This window comes from Morone saxatilis, unplaced genomic scaffold, assembly GCF_004916995.1.
Source record: "Morone saxatilis isolate NCDOM2014 unplaced genomic scaffold, NCSU_SB_2.0 Contig9, whole genome shotgun sequence".
Lineage (NCBI taxonomy): Eukaryota > Metazoa > Chordata > Actinopteri > Moronidae > Morone > Morone saxatilis.
In genome coordinates, this window is record NW_023340268.1 from 10,770,023 (window position 1) to 10,786,394 (window position 16,372).

General features: G+C 40.4%; 2 protein-coding genes across 3 annotated transcripts in view; one reads left to right on the top strand and one right to left on the bottom strand.

The window, feature by feature from the left end:
• Positions 1 to 5,722, top strand: part of jarid2b (jumonji, AT rich interactive domain 2b) — a 100,205-nt gene extending 94,483 nt beyond the window's left edge. Inside the window, exons 10-17 of the mRNA XM_035681230.1 lie at positions 2,600 to 2,692; positions 2,969 to 3,087; positions 3,314 to 3,384; positions 3,570 to 3,684; positions 3,853 to 3,958; positions 4,166 to 4,348; positions 5,095 to 5,225; positions 5,449 to 5,722. Coding sequence (XP_035537123.1) covers positions 2,600 to 2,692; positions 2,969 to 3,087; positions 3,314 to 3,384; positions 3,570 to 3,684; positions 3,853 to 3,958; positions 4,166 to 4,348; positions 5,095 to 5,225; positions 5,449 to 5,662 — 1,032 coding nt within the window. The 3' untranslated portion in view covers positions 5,663 to 5,722. The remainder of the gene's footprint in view (positions 1 to 2,599; positions 2,693 to 2,968; positions 3,088 to 3,313; positions 3,385 to 3,569; positions 3,685 to 3,852; positions 3,959 to 4,165; positions 4,349 to 5,094; positions 5,226 to 5,448) is intronic.
• Positions 5,723 to 7,601: 1,879 nt separating this feature from the next.
• Positions 7,602 to 16,372, bottom strand: part of dtnbp1b (dystrobrevin binding protein 1b) — a 13,647-nt gene continuing 4,876 nt past the window's right edge. The window contains exons 3-4 of one of the 2 annotated variants that reach the window (XM_035681232.1): positions 13,886 to 14,020; positions 7,602 to 12,054 (exon numbers count right to left, since the gene is read on the bottom strand). In XM_035681232.1, the coding sequence (XP_035537125.1) occupies positions 11,720 to 12,054; positions 13,886 to 14,020 (470 nt within the window). In that variant the 3' untranslated portion in view covers positions 7,602 to 11,719. Of the gene's footprint in view, positions 12,055 to 13,885; positions 14,030 to 16,372 lie in introns of both variants that reach the window. The other variant, XM_035681231.1, reaches the window with a different exon arrangement.

Below are 16,372 nucleotides of genomic sequence, written 5' to 3' on the forward strand. Positions count from 1 at the left end.
CAGTTAGCACTCTTCGCATCAACAGTAACACTGAGGCATACATAGAGGCATTCTCTGGATGTTGCCTCCTTAGTGGCTTGCCTGCCTCCTGATTGTGGTTGCCCAGGTTTTCATTTTGTCTGCAAAAAGATTACTGATCGCAAATTTCCTTCTAACTTTAAAAATATAAAACTTTAAAATATACAACAGAAATTAGTAACAAGTAACAAGATGTGATGTATGAGAGCAAACTTTCATAGGACTTCCCAGGACTATCATGATTGTGTTAATTAGTATATTTTCACACTTTTTTTTTAGTTGTTCAAATCTAACAAGCTGTTAATGGCATGCCTTAACTAAAATCAAAAATGATGTGCGCACATTGTCCTGTTTATATGGTAAATGCCAGACATTTTGTAACTTGTTGTCAGTGCCTGAGCAGTCTTCAAAGGCCTCATTATTGCTCAGCCAGATGTCTCACTACTATCTGAATTAAAACTAATGTCACATATGCGGTGTAAACAGCCTGCAACTTTCATAGTAGCACCACTAAAATTTGAGAGTTTCGATATCACTGTGCGAGTTCATAAGTGACAAAATATGTACCCTGTCTCTAGCAGCTAAGCTGTGCTATAATTTGTCACAACACACAATGACTGGGTTTCTCTGTGGGAGAATGTTACTGTGGTGTGAACTGCAAAGATGTTAATGCCTGTTGAAATTCCCAATCAGTGTTCTTGGTAACGGTATTATGCTGTTAAGAGTCATAGTTTGTGGTTTTATAAAAGCAAACATAAGAGGTTTGCACATGTGTTGATGTGTGTACATGCAGCGGTAAGTGTAAAACGTGTCATGCCGCTGCATTGTAAAGAGCTGGTTTTCCATGTGAGAGCCAGGGACAGCAGTTTTTGTACCTTGCACGTCTTGTGGTTTTGTTAAATATTTCTGTGCAGCTGTGTGTGTGGTAAGGTGGTCAGAGTGTATGCACTCACACACTAGATTTATTCCCACCCCCCCTGCCTGCTGGCAGCTGTGTTGATTCTGGCTGGCTAAAATGTAGGTCAGAGAAAAGGCAGCCCCCAAACCAGTCCAGTCCTTCCCCTCACTCCTGTCCCGCCCCCTTCAGACTCCGCCTTCTCCAGCTCTCTCCAACCCTCAGCTCCTTCCATCCAGCCCTTTCCCCATGGCTTCTCTCCTGCAGCCCATGCCCTTGCCCTTAGCTATTTCCCAAAATCTCCAGTGCTCTCGCCGACCCTCTCTTTCTCTACCTTGCCCGGCCCTCTTGCCAATCCCTTTGCCAAGCCCCTCTACTCCAAAACATACATCAATGCAAAGGCTAGCAGTTCTTTGAGCATGTGTTTTTGATGTTTGTGTAGAAAATCCACATGTGCAAATACATACACCACACTTGTTTTTCATAAAAACTGTGTGAGATACACAATATTTATTTGCAGAGAGCTTGTGTGCACATTTTTTGTCATGCCATGCTGTCTTTATTGGTTGAAGCAGAAATTACTTCTATAATTAAGATAAGTCTGTTCTGTGTTGGCCCTGTCTCACATCTTACAATGTTCCACCCATCTCAAATGTGGATCCCAGTTGATTTATTCCCCTTCCTTTGGTAACTAAATCCCTCAATATGACCTCCCCCTGAAGAACTGAGATATTGTCAACAGACTTGACCCAGTACAGCCCATAGACCTCTGAAATATAGAACTACTATTCAACACTGTGACATGTGAATGGCTGTCACTATCCTTACAGGACAGGCTTGTCTAAATATGAGCCATCACTTTTCTCCACAGCTCAGATTTGTATGCATTTTTCATCACTAGTGGCCCCCAAGAGGAGGTTATATTTCACTTTTTCTATCATGAGAACAAAGTGCATGTCAAGGGTATAATTAACTCTAATTACACCAGGAAAGGCCTGGATAAGTGTTGTTACTGACTTGCCTAAAGAACATCTTGTCAGTGCTTACTAGGTCACTACTATACTGCATTATTTAATTGCATTATTTTACAACCCTTTATCTATTGCATTAATAGAAATTGTAATAAGGTCAGTCACTTTAAAAAAACAACAACATCTGGACACATAAGAAGTAAAAAGAGAAAAGAGAGACAAATTGTCACTGTAAGGATAAGGGATCTGCAAGGTCATCTTTCAGCAGTGTCCGTACATCTCCAGGCCTGGGGCAGATTTATGGTAACCTTCAAAGCTTCATTGTGTGTGTCCATGGGAGAGAGAGTCCGGTCCAGGGGAAATATATCTGGGACTTGTAGGGGGAGGCACAGAGGTGGAGCCTTTATAGAGACACATACATACACAAGTACATTTGATACATTTGTCCGTGCACAATACAGTACATGCATTCTTTTGACCACAATGCGTTCCCTTTGACTCATACAAACATGTGGTGGTGGAGGAGGAGAGCCAGCAGTCCATTGATCTCTTTGCTCAAATTTTGGTGATGATAAAAGAGCTCTCAGTTCACATTCCCTGTAGTTTTATCCTGACCGAAGACCACACATAGGTGGAGGAACGTTTTTTTTTCTTGTTCCTCTCAGGCTCCTGTAGCATGCTGTGACTCATAATGTTTAATGCCTCTTTGTTGCAGGGGAAATCGGTGTCTTTGACTAACTTCTTCAGGATAGCCCGGAACACCATGACCATGTGCTTTAACAAGGAACCAGGGGCTGCTGAGGTTGAGGTTAGCATTCTAGCATCTTGATTGAACAACATTTTCTGAATGTAAACTGCATTGTCTACAATACCTTCAGTGGCTCATATTAAAATGTATGTCAGTGATGTTTTTCTGAATTAAATATTTAGTCACTGCCAGAAGTCAAATGCACTAATCAAAAGTTTATGTAAAATCCTTCAAATGGGATTTACTCTGTTCTCAACCACCAGCACACCTGAATCCTGTACCCTGCCTTATGCATTCTTGCACTGATTGGCTTTTCCTTCCCTTTTGTTCTTGCAGCAAGAGTACTGGAGGATTGTGGAGCAGAGAGACAGCCATGTGGCGGTGCATTGTGGGAAGGTGGACACCAGTACACATGGCAGTGGTTTCCCCACAGGAAAGTCAGAGCCATTTTCAAAGTAAGTAGCTTGCAGACCTTACAGCGCACTCACTTTAAAGTTTGCTGTTGGTTTTCCACTGGTATGAATCTCAGATGGTGAATCTGGGGAGGGGATCCTAAAGAGTAACACTTTCTGCTTCCTCAGGAGTGACCACTGAGGTACCCTTGAGCTATCCCGTTTAGGTATTCTTTGGTATCCCTGGAAAAAATGCAGAAATGACAATTTCCTCTTATTTTTTCCTCAGACATGGATGGAACCTCACTGTCCTTCCCAATAACTCTGGATCCATTCTAAGACATCTGGGTGCTGTGCCTGGTAAGGACATGTACAGGCTGTAGCTGCTCAATAGCAAACTCAAAGAAAGAGATTTACCTGTGAATAGCTCCTTTTAAAAATTCATATATAGGGCATAAATGACTTTTTAGCTCTCTTCAGATTCTGTGCTGTTGTAATAACCAATGGTCTTGTTTCTCTCTCTTTAAACCCCTCTGTCTCTCTAGGGGTGACCATTCCCTGGCTTAACATTGGCATGGTCTTTTCTACCTCATGCTGGTCTCGAGACCAAAATCGCCTTCCATATATTGATTACTTACACACTGGTGCTGATTGCATTTGGTAAGTATTCACTGGGCTCTTTTCCTCATTGTCACTGGTACAGTGTGTACACGATCACACAAATTCTCACCCACATTTTTAAACATGCGTAAAATTTGCAGAGAGAACGAATAGAAAAATGTGTGTCCTAGGTGCTGATGTCTCTGTCCTTGTGTGTTCCTCCCACAGGTATTCTGTCCCTGCTGAGGAGAACGCTAAGCTGGACAAGGTGGTCCATACACTGCTTCAGGCTAATGGCACCCCAGGACTAGAAATGTTGGAGAAGAACATCATGGTCAGTGTTTTCTCTCTCTGTCTCTCTCTCTGTGTGCGTGTGTGCGTGCAAATATAAACGTGTAAAATGTGTATAAAATATGTCCTTCTTTGTCATATATTGATCAGAAGTGTTTTAAATTTTTTGGAAGCCACTTAACTTTACTTACAAATTATACAGGTTCAGAAATATAACACTCATTTCTTTCTCTCCCTCTTGATCTTTCAGATCTCTCCAGAGGTGCTGTGCCGCGAAGGCATCAAGGTTTACCGTACAGTCCAGCGGAGCGGCCAGTTTGTGGTCTGCTACCCCGGTGCCTTTGTCTCTAAAGTGTGCTGTGGCTACAGCGTGTCAGAGACGGTGCACTTTGCCACGCCGCACTGGATGAACCTGGGTTACCAGGCCTCAAAGGTCAGTGCATGAATCTGCATGGGCAGATCAGTACAGGGGACATGTTAAATTAATAATGGCACAGATGCAAAAGTGGAAAAAAAAGATATAAATGTTTCTTTGGAATTACTATTTTGCCTGTGTATTACCGATTGTACATGATGTGTTTTATTTAGCTCCTTCTTTGTAATGCCTCACAACACTGGCCCCCTGTGGACAGTGGCAGTTAAAGCTGATTTATGTAGAGTTGATTGAAACTGAAATGGATAAATTAACTTAGAACCTAGAGCTTGATTCTCTAATCAGCCAACGTACTGAACTTTAAGGAGTAATTGCAGCTGTAAGTCTCCCCGTGGGGTGTATTTAGAATTTTTAGTGATCATGAGCAAGCCTTTGGACCATTGGACCTCATTATAGCAGTAATAGAAGAAAAGAAAATGCTCCTTACTGTCATCAAGGGCATTATGGTGATGGAAGTGCGTAGACCTTCAGCAATACCATCGAATTCATAGCCACAGCACAGATTGTTCTCAAGGGTAATATGACATTCATACAATGCAACTGTATTATGGTGCACTGCCTGAAACATTTTCACCCGAATGATTAACATTTTTTACGTAAGAATGAGGAAGAGGACGAGAATCACTGATCAAAGTGTACATAGTCTGTGGTTACACTGCAGCATTGTCAGCTGTACTCTTACTTCTTTAGATGTTAGAATTTGAGATTTAATGAGAATCATAATTGAATAATTAATTTGTGTGCAGGACCTGAAGTTTCGTCGTATAGCCAAACCCTTTTCCATGGAGAAGCTACTGTACCAGATCGCCACGGCCGAATCCAAGAGGGACAATGGCCTTCTCCTCGCCACCATCTCCGCCCTACTCCAAGACCTCAGGTAGGATGCAGCACAATACTATTACTGTTCTAAGCTGTAGGATTTTATTTTCAGTTTCATTTCCACATTCTTTTGATTATTGGTTTAAGAAAGCAATCAAATGTTGCATTAAGGGTATATTCATACTGTATTTTCTTTTAATTCATGTATGTTATTTGAGCAATATATAGCTAGCATTGAAGTTATTTTCTGGCTTTAACTTGGTATCTTTCTTGTTTGATAGGAACATAGAGATACGCCAACGGGGGGAACTTAAAAAGGCAGGTTTGCTCTCCTCTGCCCGCTACGGCACCCATGATGGCAGCCTGGGGCCTGGAGAGGGACGCAAGAAGCCCCGCGGGAAATGGCTGGCACTGGAGTCCTCAGAGAGACGCTGCCAGATCTGTCAGCATCTCTGCTACCTGTCCATGGTGAGAGCAGAGGACCCATTAGTTTAACATGAATGGTTAAAAGATATGAGGATTCATTTTCTAAAATCCTGTAGTGCTAGTTTGGATACATTTTGTCATTTTACTTAATTAATATAATAAACATAGTCTAGTTTTGTCAGCCAAGGCAGTCCTTGGAGAAAGTTTGTAATCAATATTTATTCATGAAATCAGTCATACTAGTGGCTTTAATTTTTCTATTATTATTTAGCATTATGCCCTGCTATAAAACATACAGTTTATATACTGCACTAAAAAAAATTAAATATATATATATATATATATTATATAATATTTATATAATATATATATATATATAATATATTATATATATATTATTTATTATTTAATTTTATATTATATATATATATATATAATATATATATATATATATTTTTATATATATATATATATATATAATTATTAGTATTTATTGTGCTTTTTATGGCTCAGGTAGTATGTCTAAAACCAAGTTGATTAATCTAAATAAAACTGTATAACAATGTTATAGAATAAGAATTAAGAAGGTATAAAGCAAATGTTACTAACTGCCAGTCTGGAGTGGAAGATATTTATTAATGATTTATCCAGGTTTCTCACTATCTCAAAATAAAAGAACTGCGAGTGAGTGTCTGGTTTCTATAAGTAAATATCTTCTGTCCTCGTGTCTGTCTTGTGCAGGGTGGTTCAAGGAGACTGAAATGTTAGTCTTCTGTCTGGTGTGCCCTGCGCTTTGTAGAGAAGCACACAGTCCTGCAAGGGCCTTAGATGAATGTAGATATGAATGAAGGTGAGGCGCCCACTGTTTGTTTCTGCTGTGGTTCAGTCCCCTCTCTGTCCAGAAATGGGGGCGACATCAAAGCCTAGCCTTTCCACAGTCCAGGAAGTTGGATTTATTCCATTCTTCCCATGGTACTATAATTTATTGTGTGAATCTGTTAAATTTACAGTGTATCAATGTTAACTGTATTTTTCTTGTTTCAATTTCAATCAAGGAGCAAAATCAACAGTTTGGTGAACCAGGTGTGTGGCCGGGCCATGTTAAAAGAAATTGGAGCGGCGGAGTGGTGGCAGTCGTTGTCAGTGCAGGAGGGGGGGGGACTCCTGCCACGGCTTAAGCCCTGCCAAAGATCGCGGCTAAGCGAGGCCCCCGAAAGCGCGCCACTGGTGGAGGTGTCTCTGGCACGCCTGTCCTCGAGCCAACATACCGAAGCCGCTGCCTGTGTCCCCTGAGGGGAAAAACTTGACACACGCCGGGTGCCGCTGTGGCCAAACGTCCCTGCCCCTCCCTGAAAGCCCTCCCAAAAAAATCCCCCCTGTGTTTTTTTTTGGTTTTTTTTTTACATTAAGTCAGTCACTATCAATCCCTCCTCCACCACCCCAATTTTAAAGATTGATTGTTTTGAGGGTTTGAAAAATCCCTCACCTGACCTCAAGTCCCCCCTCCAAAAAAATATTCACCTCCCCCTTAGTTACGACAGGGCTTGTTTATAAGATGAAAAGAAAAAGGAACAGCAGTTTTTTTTGCAACTAGTGTGGAAAGAAGAATTTGTTTTTATTCTGGATGATTTTTAAGAACCCTGTCCCTTTTAAGGTTCGTCCTTTACAACATTACAAGGCATTAAGTGTAAAATTTCACGAAGAAAGACTTGATGGGGGCCTGGTATACCCTTTACCTCCAAACCCTCATCTCTCTTAACTGATGTTAATTTTGTTACTTCCTTCTTGCATCACTCTTTCTGCCCTCATCCCGCACCTGGAGAACTGAACCCATCCTTCTTCAATCATGCGTCACCTCAGCTGTGAACATGGGAACAAATGAAAAGGCGGCCTTTTTTTTTCTCCCCAGTTTTTTCTGAAATGAAAAATGAACCATTCAGTTATTTACCCAAAGTTCTCTGTCCTTGGTTTGGGAAGAGAGTTCCTTTTTTATTGATTTTATTTTCTTGATGCAGCTTTCTGCATTGTTTTTTTTTTTTTTAAAAAGGGGGGGTGGTGACGCAAGGTAAAAACTTGAAAGACAGACGATGTTGGTTTATTGTTGGTTGGCTATGTTTTTTCAAGTTCTATTTTGAATTTTAGCTTTGTTTTTGCTAGGTTTTTTGCAAGAAGTCTTCTGTGTATTTGATTTTTGTCATTGTGGATGTTTCTGTTCGTTGGTGGATGTGAGAGGGGGCAAAGCTACAGCTGCTTGACCTCTGAAAGGTCATCGCTCACCTCACTTCCTGGTAGTATGGAGGGATCCCTCCTTCGCTAGCAAGTGAAAACCGTGCCTGATACTTAGCAAGGAGATCCATTTTATTGGTGCTGTTGATTATAATTACTGTATAACAACACAAAAATGTTAAATCTGGGGGTTAGCGCCTGCTATCGGCTAACAGCTAGCTCACGCGCCCCCACCCCACAGGGCAGAAAGGCTTTCAGGCTTTTCTGGTTCTAGATGTGCAATCATATTAACATTCCATTCTTCCAGTCCTCTTGTTTCATCTGTACCAGTAAACATTAATTATTATATTATATTATTATTATTATTTTGTGTTTTTTACTTTTGTTGATCTGATGTGTTATCTCAAGTAGAGCCACTAGTCAAAGAGTGTAAAATGTGAAATATCAAATCCAAGTTTTGGTTGTTTTGTTTTTTATTGTCTTTTGTTTTTTTGGCTTTTGCATTTTTTTCCCTTTTCCAGATATATTATGAGTGATTTTTAGACAGAAGAAAAAGTCCAACACAAGCAAAACATCAACTTTTTTTGTACATAATCCTGTAAATTTCTTTAAATACTTGAGCCTTTTTCTGGGGTTAAGGAAGAAAGAAAGGAAGGAATAGGGGAGAGAAAAAGTTCCAGAGGAGAGTGCTTGATGAAGAAAAAGCCTTACATTTTCCCTTTCTTCATCCATGTGAGTTTGATGCTTACAGGGTTGCTCTGGTAAAACATGTATAAAAATTTTAAGTGCTGCTTATATCACTAAGAAAGAAGATATTGAGTAGCCAATAACTGCCCCCCAACCTAGTTTTGTTTGTTTAGCTTTACTTTTTTAAAGAAAAGGGAAAAAAAGATATGTTCACAAAAAAAAATGGGTTTTTACATTTTCATTACTGAAAATTCAACAAAAATGTAGTAGCTACTCATGTTGCACTGAGCTTGCCAGTGGTGACTGTCAAGAAAAATCCTATAATCCAGTTTGTTGGTTGTCGTCCCTCGCAGAAGACTGAACTGTTTTAGGACTATTTAATGAAATACCAAGTTGGGTGTTTTCAACATAATAAAAAGTGGTTGTCAAGTTTTTATGGCCTTACAATATATTTTATTCTGATGGGATTTTTTTTGTTTTTCAGTTCTCTTTTTTTTTGTTTTGTTTGTTTCTTCCATTTTCTACAGTATAAACTACTTGCTCACGGTGGGGTCTCTGGTGACTTAATTTATTAGTGCCGCATCTCGGCCTTTCCCTCCACTTGGAAAGAGAGTCTGATGTTGGTTATATTGACAGTTTTTTACTTTTGCAGTTTGTACTTAAGGTTTAATAAAAACTTACCGACAATTCACGGTCATTTCTTTCCAACCTACTTTGTGTCTCTTTGTGTGTGACTTCTGACGCAACTGCAAGAACAAACGGGGTTTAACAGCTTCATAATATAGATTTAAAGTTCTTATCTGGTGGAGTCTAGTAATGTTAAAGGGCCATCTCACCAAAATTACAATAATCTTTTGGATAGTGAGGTTGATTGCTTCGGCATTTTTCTAAGACTACCGATAGATATTTTATTTTTGAATGATGTGAGCTTCATGGACACATTTCCATGCACCTTTTTATCGTATTGTGGTGTAGGCAGGAATGGAGGCATCTCAAAACAAACTAAAACCCAAACTATTGCCATTGGTAGATACAAGTGAAAATATACAAGGTTTGGTTTCATTTGGGTAAATTGACCCTTTTACGACAATACAAAAACAAAGGTTTGTACCGTGGCATTATCGAGTTTCATAGTGAGTAGCAGCAGGTGTGGGGTAGACTAGAAGTGCTCTTATGTTAATTTAACACAGCTTATCAGGCTATTCACACGTCACACATTGCACATGCTAACTGTTGGAGGACCCTGTAGTTCTTCGTAACCTTAATTAAAGTGCACTGGAGTGACTGTAACACACTGACACCAGCTATTTACTATTCACAATGAACATATCCACTCTCAGCCTTCAAATGCCATTCACTCTCAGCGTAACACTGGTATTGCTTTTCCTTATTTATCAGTTAATAAACATTTAACTTTAATAATGAATACATACATGGTAAAATGTAACCCTTTTCCTCCCGAGAGAAAACTCCTGTATTTCAAAGCGTTTTTCCCCTCCTGCAGAACACTGTCCACCTATCCATTCCTTCACCGTGTCAGCTTTCCATTTGTAAAGAGCTCCGGCAGGGCTGTAAATCAAGACTGGGCGCACAGGGACCGTTAACATGCTTGAACCCCTAAATCCTGCTCACATTTAATTCTTTAACGTGTTCCTGAAATGCTTAGATGAAAATTAAACAATGCTGGGGGAGAAACATTTATTACCAACAAGTCAGAAATTTTAGGCAGGGGAAAAGAAAGGAAGGAGTAATGCTGTCACATCGCACAAATGTCAACATCTCTGTACAAAAAAATCTGGATACAGTTAAACCTTCTGCGTGTTGTCCAGTGCATAGCACACAGTTCAAACAGGGAATTGGTCCTCGTTCAAAAAGAGAAGTTTACCCAAATATTATTGGTCAAAGGAATGGCAATGGGTAACTCTCCGTGTGTGTGTGTGTGTGTGTGTGTGTTAAATCAGGTACCTGAACTCCAGCCTGTCAGCTATGCAGTACTATGCGGTATATGACCCACTGCCAGGTGACTGCCAGTTACTACACTATGTTTTTCAAAGCCAGTGGCACAAGAGTATAATCTAATGGGTAGTTTACATTTAAAATATCGCAGAATGTAGCTCATAAACCACTTAAAGAAATGCAACAAGCTTTAGGGGTTCAGCTTATCCATAAAGTCATAGAAAAAAAATCATCCATGTGCCCCCTGAAGGTCATTTGTCAAGTGCTTCATGCTGTTTTTGTTAGAGTTTGCCACATTAAAAAGGGTCAATTCAGCCAAATTATGAAAAAGAATGTGGTCTAGACTTAGTTTGGTAATATCAAAGTTTCTGTGACATTATGAATTATTCAGCATAACCTGGAAGTTGTTTCTGGAAAGACAAGCTACTGTTAAGGTTTTTAAATGATTTTCAACCTTATTTTTCAACACTTTAAGCATTAAAAACAATATTCCTTTCACCTCCGTTGCATTGGGGTAGCAGCAAAAATCTCTGAAGACAGATATGTCAAGACTCGGGGGAAATAAAACCAAAACTATCTGCATGGCTAAATTCCACTAGAGATAAGTGAAATTTTTTCGATAATTTGGGTGACAACATACAGTCCAAAGAAGACTAAACTTTTAATGATTTAAAAAATATTTCCTTTATGTGACCTGCAGTAAGTTTTAAAAATAAAAGGTCATAAATGATAGAGCATTTAGTTAAAAAGACACCATCATATATTTCTATTGTGCAAAGGTTTCACCAATCACCAACACATATATTAATGCTTGACAGCTGCAGTCTGTCAGCACAGTGAACGCTTACGTGTTAGCATGGAGCACGAAAACAAAGAACCCTAACAGGGACACATGGATGAGTTTAGTGTATACTTTACTCTATCACTTATCAGTAGCAGGCCTCTCCCGGTCTCAACATGCACAAACAGAATATTAGAGCGTTCTCTGAATAATGTTGAACTATTTATGTGCATGTTAAGCCTTTCATTATGCTAAAGGAAACTCAAACCTATTTTACATGATTCAATTAGAATTGAAAACTCACATTAGTGGTCTTTTAAGGCAAGGTCATGTGGCAGTTAGTGCAACCTCTGTGTATTTTCTTTCATATATTTTTCTTCAGTATGAAAGGAATTTGAGAAAGGAAGCCAATCCGAGTTTGATTTCACAGCTCTGTGTGTTTGTGTGTTTGTGTTTTAATTCAGTCCCGTCTGTCCTCAAACCTTCGGCCTGCTCTCCTCACAGTCTTTGCTGGCCTGCTCCTCTCGGTCCACCACGTCCACCAACGCTGTATCAGGGTGCACCTCCTCTTCATCCAGGGTCACCACCACGGGGGGCCTTCTCCTCCTTATTCCTCCCCCTGATCCACCTCCACTTCCTCCGTGCTCAGTCTCCTCCTCCTCCTCATCGTCCTCCTCCTCCTCCCCGGCCTCCGTGTCCTGGCTGGCTGAGTCGGTGCAGGTGGATGAAAGGGAAGAAAGCTTGTGGCGTAGCTCAGCCTGGGTGGGAACCTGGAGACTGATCTCTGTGGTGAAGGACTCAACATCTGGACCTGGGAGGAAGAGGAGTCACTTAGATAGTTTCAGACTTTGTTATTGAGAGATCCAGCTGGATGTAATATGGCCAGGGCTCACACCCTTGACGCCTCACTGAACTATGATACACAAAAAAGGACAAAAATCAAACAATGAAAAGCTTCATACTTGACTGCAGCATCCTATCTCACCTATTGCAGCACCTGTGTGACCTTTATTCACTGTGTATCTCTCCTTGTGCAAAACATTACTAAACATTTTCCACTGCACAGAACACCCTGGTTGCAACTGACATGATCAAAAATAGTCATGGCTTGCTAAATAAAGCAACTTTAAACATTGATAAAGCAACTTTATATCGAGCCTTATGCAGTGTCTTTTATGTGCCTTATGTTTGACTTTATATGGTAGATAGCTCTATTCTATTGGGGCTTTTTATGCCTTTATTATGATAGAACAGGTGAAGATAGACAGAAAGGGGGGGGGGACAACAGGGACGACACACTGCAAAGGGCCACAGGCTGAAATCAAACCCAAACCGCTGTGTCAAGGTTCTCCTTTTTGACTGTGTTTGAGGTAGAGAGATAATTTTTTGCTGAATACCAGCAAGCATGATGACACGGCATATTTAGAATACCTTTTTTCATAGAGGACATTAACATCTATGTCATAAGATTTGTTAAGCCCTAATTAAAAACAGATTGTACAGTCAGATTAAAGATCAGATTAAGAATCAGATTAAAGTTCCTGGTGTTGTTCTCTTCCCCGAACGCCGCCTGCTACAGCCTCACTACTAAGGGTAAGAAACTCTCTGGGACAGGCTGACCATTTTTAGTGTAACTGTTTGATGCTAAATTTAACAATTAAACAATTTGGTGCTTAAGTGAAAATGTAACTGATTTGTCTAATTGAATTTGAGTTGTTACTAAACTGATGGTGTAAGGCTAGAAGACGCTTAATGCTGCCTCATTAAACCGAACAAAATTCTTGAACCCAGCCTTTCAGTCTCCCTCAGGCAGCCTTCCTCAGGCTATCTGAGGTACCACCAGATCCACCTGAAAACTGCAGCACCATACTTCCTGTACCGTCACACGACACTGGCTGGTTATCGCCAGTCAATCTCAGGTTTCCTAAGCCTGCTGTAACTCAGTGTTTAACTGCGTGTGTAGAATATAGAAACCTGTCTGATACCTCAATCACACGGCATCAGTCAGCCATCTCAAGGTAAAATGTCTGTGCCTCCAAAGTGTACCGGCTGGGAATCACAACAATACTGTACATAGCAGGATAGGTTGGAAGGGTGTCAGGTAGGTGGATAAGTGATGCTGCAGTGATACCATCAGAACCTCCTTTCAGTGTTTGAATGAGTTATTGAACCTTTTTCTCTTAAAAATAAAACCACAATTCTATTATTTACTATTAATATTATTTATTTAGTTTCTGTCTTAGACCAATAGCTGCAAATAAAAGAAAGGCACCGTTGTAGTTGTTAGAATTACTTAATCGGTTTTGTTTAAACTTGCACGACTCAGTCGCCGGTCAAGATTCGCTTACATCTAATTATTTTTAGATGAACACAAGCTGTCAGTTAGATGCTGTAGGTTGTTCACTGTGACAAAAAAATATCCCAAGTAGATGTGGACAGATGGTGTCGGTGCTGGTGCATCGTGTCTAAACATTGTTCTTGTCAATCTTCTGAGTCACATACTTCTGCTTCAGTGAATTGTTTGACATAGATTAGCTGCAGGAAGTTATTTCCCTCTAGTGATTAAGTATTGGATGAATTATAATAGTTAAATGAATTTAGAGTATTTAGTAGGAACACATGTTGTGTTTATGGCCACCTACCTGTGACAGGCGAGGCAGCGCTGTTGTCCTCTCCCCCAGAGTGCAGAAACACATCCAGGGCTTCGTGATCAGACATGTCCATCAGATCCATCTGCTCCAGCATGTCCACATTCACCTCCATGGACGACATGCTTCCTATTGGCTCTGGACACGACACGAGACAGCAACATATTAGCCTCAGACAGGACTGAAGCATTCAGTGCGCAGCAGCAAGGGCTGAGTTCAGGAAGAGTGGCTCTTTATGTTTTCTTTGTTCCAGAATTTGCCAAGCAGAAGCAAATGGGAGCACGTTCAAGCTGGATGGCATTTGAAATGGGTTTGTTTACTGTATGATCCAAACAAATAATGGATTGGCAGTTGGAAGCTGTATATGAAGGCAACAAGCAACACCTACAATATCATTAAAGGATAGGTTCACATTTTGTCATGTATGTTGAAAGAGCGATCAGTCGCTGTAATTCCTCCTCCTATTCATAGTGACCATTAGAAGATCCCTCCCTGACGGAATCAGTTCAGCCAATATGAAGCTTCAGTGGTCTCAAATAGTCAAATGCAGTGGGTATCTTCCAAAGTTAATGTCATTTTAGTGCAAAATTCTTTGTATTTCCCATGACTGTTTCGTAGCTGCAACACAAAAAGGGAATTTCATACTGAAAAGATTAGACTTACACTGCTGAAGCTTCATATTAATCCTGGCTAAAACTTTAAATACATTTTACACAGAATAAGAACTTTACCTCCCCCCATCGCAGGGATATTTTAACAGGCCAGTATGGAGAGGAGAAACCCCGGCAGCAAACGATATCTCTTTCAATGTACATATGGGCATGTGAGTATTGTTTTAAGACAGCCTTGAAAAAACGTGAACCTAACCTTTAAGTGGACAGATTTCAGTGGCTCAGAGGCACAGAGCCTCCTGAAAGAGAATTCAAGTTGAAGGGATTCCACTTTAATAAGTATATAAAATAAAAAAAATAATAATGCTAATCCTCATGGTACCCTCATGTATATTTCAGGGCAGAGTCAAAACACCTTAAAATTTAATTCATGTACAGTGGAATGAAAGATTGACCTGGTCACATAATACAATGAACCCAGCACAGGTCCACTGAAAGTACATTAAGTAAGGTCTGAAAGTGGACTCCATTTAGAATCAATAACAATACATTATATTATATTAATAATATTCAACATAACGATAATTGTATTGTAGTTGATTCTACATTGTCCATTATCATTTTCTGACATGCAAGGTGAATCAACACAACTGACAGTCTCTCTGTTATCTGTTCTCATGTTCAACAGTGTATGAATGAGGCTGAACCAGCATTAAAACTGGCATACTGGCTTGTGGTTTAATAAGCCGTATAACAACAAAATCAGTGAAAACTCCTCTTACACACCAACTAATACGCTAACTACTACAGTCCTGGATTCACCACCTTGCAGGGGTACAAACCCGCCCCCTGTTCACTATCATGATGTGCTGCATGCGTCACAAACAGCCAGTCAGTGCACTGTGGGGATGGAAGGAGTTGCGAGCACAAGAGGAAGAAGGAAGATGACTGGTCGGCGCACAGCAGTGGGAGAATGTGCCATTGGCTACCGTACCTCAAGGAAATGAGGAGAGCAGAGAAGGGCGGCACAGGGAGGGAGAGCAGAAGAGTGAAGAAAGAGAGAAAGAAGGGGAATGTTATTTCCCATGGAGACCGCCTCAAAAGTCTCCCTGTCCTTTAGATAGCAACACACGTACAAGAGATCGCACACAGGCACACAAATGAGCATCAGATTTTCAGATCACTCAACGTTGGCAATTCATCCACAAATGCAGTTAACGCAAGGTGATTCGAATGTATAAACACACACACAAATGGAGATGTTTGTATTACTTAAACACACACGCATGCAAAATCATTCCCGCATTCTCACTTTATTCACCAATCCAGTAATATAAACATTAATGGCATCCTCTCTCTTTTTCTGTGGAGGCAGCAGTGGTGTTTTTTCTGTGACACATCTTAGCGGAACTTCGGTTTAATGCTCGCTAATGAATTCTCAGTATGCGGCCTCTTCTCGTGTGCATTTCCATATCTCGCCTGTCAGCCACGCAATTACCACCACATAGCAGCTATTCAGCCTCATAAAACATAGTATGGAGGATGTTGATTCAGTTTTCAGCCCCAAAAAGGAGCTGTCTCTCTAGCACATGAACAAAAATGTACAAATGACACACACACACATACACACTATAACCAACGCTATATCTATGTTGTAAAAGTCTTGGTCCAGAAAGCACTGTGTTGATCATTTCCATGTGACTGCCTCTAACATGTTCTTCTTTTAGCCCTACTGTGACCTTGCCTAAAAGGTTCTCCTGCTGGGCAGGACTGTTTTTGCCTGCAGTGAGACTGCAGAGAGCATATGTGTGTGTGTGTGTGTGTGTGTGTGTGTGTGTGCATGTGTGTGAGAGAGAGAGAGAGAGAGAGA